The following is a 1,978-nucleotide window of genomic DNA, read 5'->3' on the forward strand; positions in this document are numbered from 1 at the left end:
ACTTAAACATAAGCGTATTCATACAGGGAAGAAACAATTTTGCTGCAATATCTGTGGGAAATCATTCTCTGTACGTAGTAGCTTAACATCTCACCGACGAATTCATACGGGAGAGAAGCCATATGGATGTGATATCTGTGGTAAATCATTCCCTCAGAATGGACACCTAACTACACACAAACGTACTCATACAGGAGAGAAACCATATCATTGTGATATCTGTGGTAAATCACTTTCTGGCAATACTGCATTTACATCTCATCAACGTATACATACAGGAGAGAAGCCATATCACTGTGGTATTTGTGGTAAATCTTTCTCTCGAAGTGAATATTTCAGATCTCACAAGCGAATTCATACCGGAGAGAAACCATATTGCTGTAATATCTGTGGTAAATCATTCTCTGGAAGTGGTGACTTAACTAAGCATAAACGAATACATACCGGAGAGAAACCGTATCACTGTGATATCTGTGGTAAATCATTCTCTGTGAAAGGAAGCCTAACTACACACAAACGTATTCATACAGGAGAGAAGCCACATCATTGTGGCATTTGTGGTAAATCTTTCAGCAGAAATACTTCCTTAACTTCTCACAAAGTGATTCATAAAGGAGAGAAGCCATATCAGTGTGATATCTGTAATAAATCATTCTCCCACATTGTTAACTTGACTGTACACAAGCGTATCCATACAGGAGAGAAGCCGTATCGGTGTGATATCTGTGGTAGAGCATTCACTGTAAGCTGTAGTTTACAAACACACAAACGTATTCATACAGGAGAGAAACCTTATCACTGTGATGTCTGTGGTAAATCATTCCCTCAGAGTAATGGCTTAAAAGTACATAAGGGTATTCATACAGGAGAGAAGCCCTATTACTGTGATATCTGTGGCAAATCATTCTGTAAAAATAACTACTTAAAAGTACATAAGCGTATTCACACAGGAGAGAGGCCATACAGTTGTGATATCTGTGGTAAATCATTTTCTCAAAAAATTCATGTAACTAGTCACAAACGTAGTCATACAGGAGAGAAGCCATATTGCTGTAATATCTGTGGTAAATCATTCTCTGTAAGTACTGAGTTAACTGCACACAAACGTATTCATACAGGAGAGAAGCCATACCAGTGTGATATCTGCAATAAATCTTTCTCTCGGAATGACAGTTTAACTACTCACAAACGTATTCATACAGGAGAAAAGCCATTTCAGTGTGATATTTGTAAGAAATCATTCTCTGCCAGTAGTAGTTTAATAACACACAAGTATATTCATACAGGAGAGAAGCCATATCAGTGTGATATTTGTGAGAAGTCATTCTCTCAAAGTAGTAATTTAATGACGCACAAGCGTAGTCACACAGGTGAGAAGCCATATCAATGCAATATCTGCAGTAAATCATTCTCTGTAAATTCTAGCTTAACATCACATAAACGTGTACATACAGGAGAGAAGCCATATAAATGTGATAGTTGTAACAAATCATTTTCTCAACTTTGTGATTTCACAGTACACAAACGTATTCATACAGGAGAGAAACCATATCACTGTAATATCTGTGGTAAATCATTCTTTAGAAGTAGTGCATTAACCTCACATAAACGTATTCATACAGGAGAGAAACCATATAAATGCGATATTTGTAGCAAATCATTTTCTCAACATAATAATTTAAGAGTACACAAACGTGTTCATACAGGATAGAAACCACACCACTGATACTTGTGGTAAATCATTCTCCCAGCGTCATGACTTAAGGGGTCGTATATGTATCCAGATAAAAGTGTAACTATCAATGTGGAACTTCTTAACAACAGCAAACATTGAAGTTCCTCCCCAAGTGAGGAGGGCTTATCTATGTGAACTTTACCCGTGACAACAACCAAGCCACTCATCATTGGCTCTCTTTCTGAAGTAGTCTTTCACAGCTGTTTGAACTTTTAATGATGCCAACCTTCTTTATTTACTTGA

General features: G+C 37.1%; 1 protein-coding gene across 1 annotated transcript; it reads left to right on the forward strand.

Moving 5' to 3' along the window:
- Nucleotide 1: 1 nt before the first annotated feature.
- Nucleotides 2-1,972, forward strand: LOC128251194 (zinc finger protein 62 homolog; the record flags this gene model as incomplete). Its single annotated transcript, XM_052977780.1, has 1 exon — nt 2-1,972. A coding segment is annotated over one exon (1,710 nt), but the record flags the coding sequence as incomplete, so codon positions are not given.
- Between the last annotated feature and the right edge of the window lie 6 nt (nt 1,973-1,978).

Source organism: Octopus bimaculoides, chromosome 28 (genome assembly GCF_001194135.2).
Source record: "Octopus bimaculoides isolate UCB-OBI-ISO-001 chromosome 28, ASM119413v2, whole genome shotgun sequence".
NCBI lineage: Eukaryota > Metazoa > Mollusca > Cephalopoda > Octopoda > Octopodidae > Octopus > Octopus bimaculoides.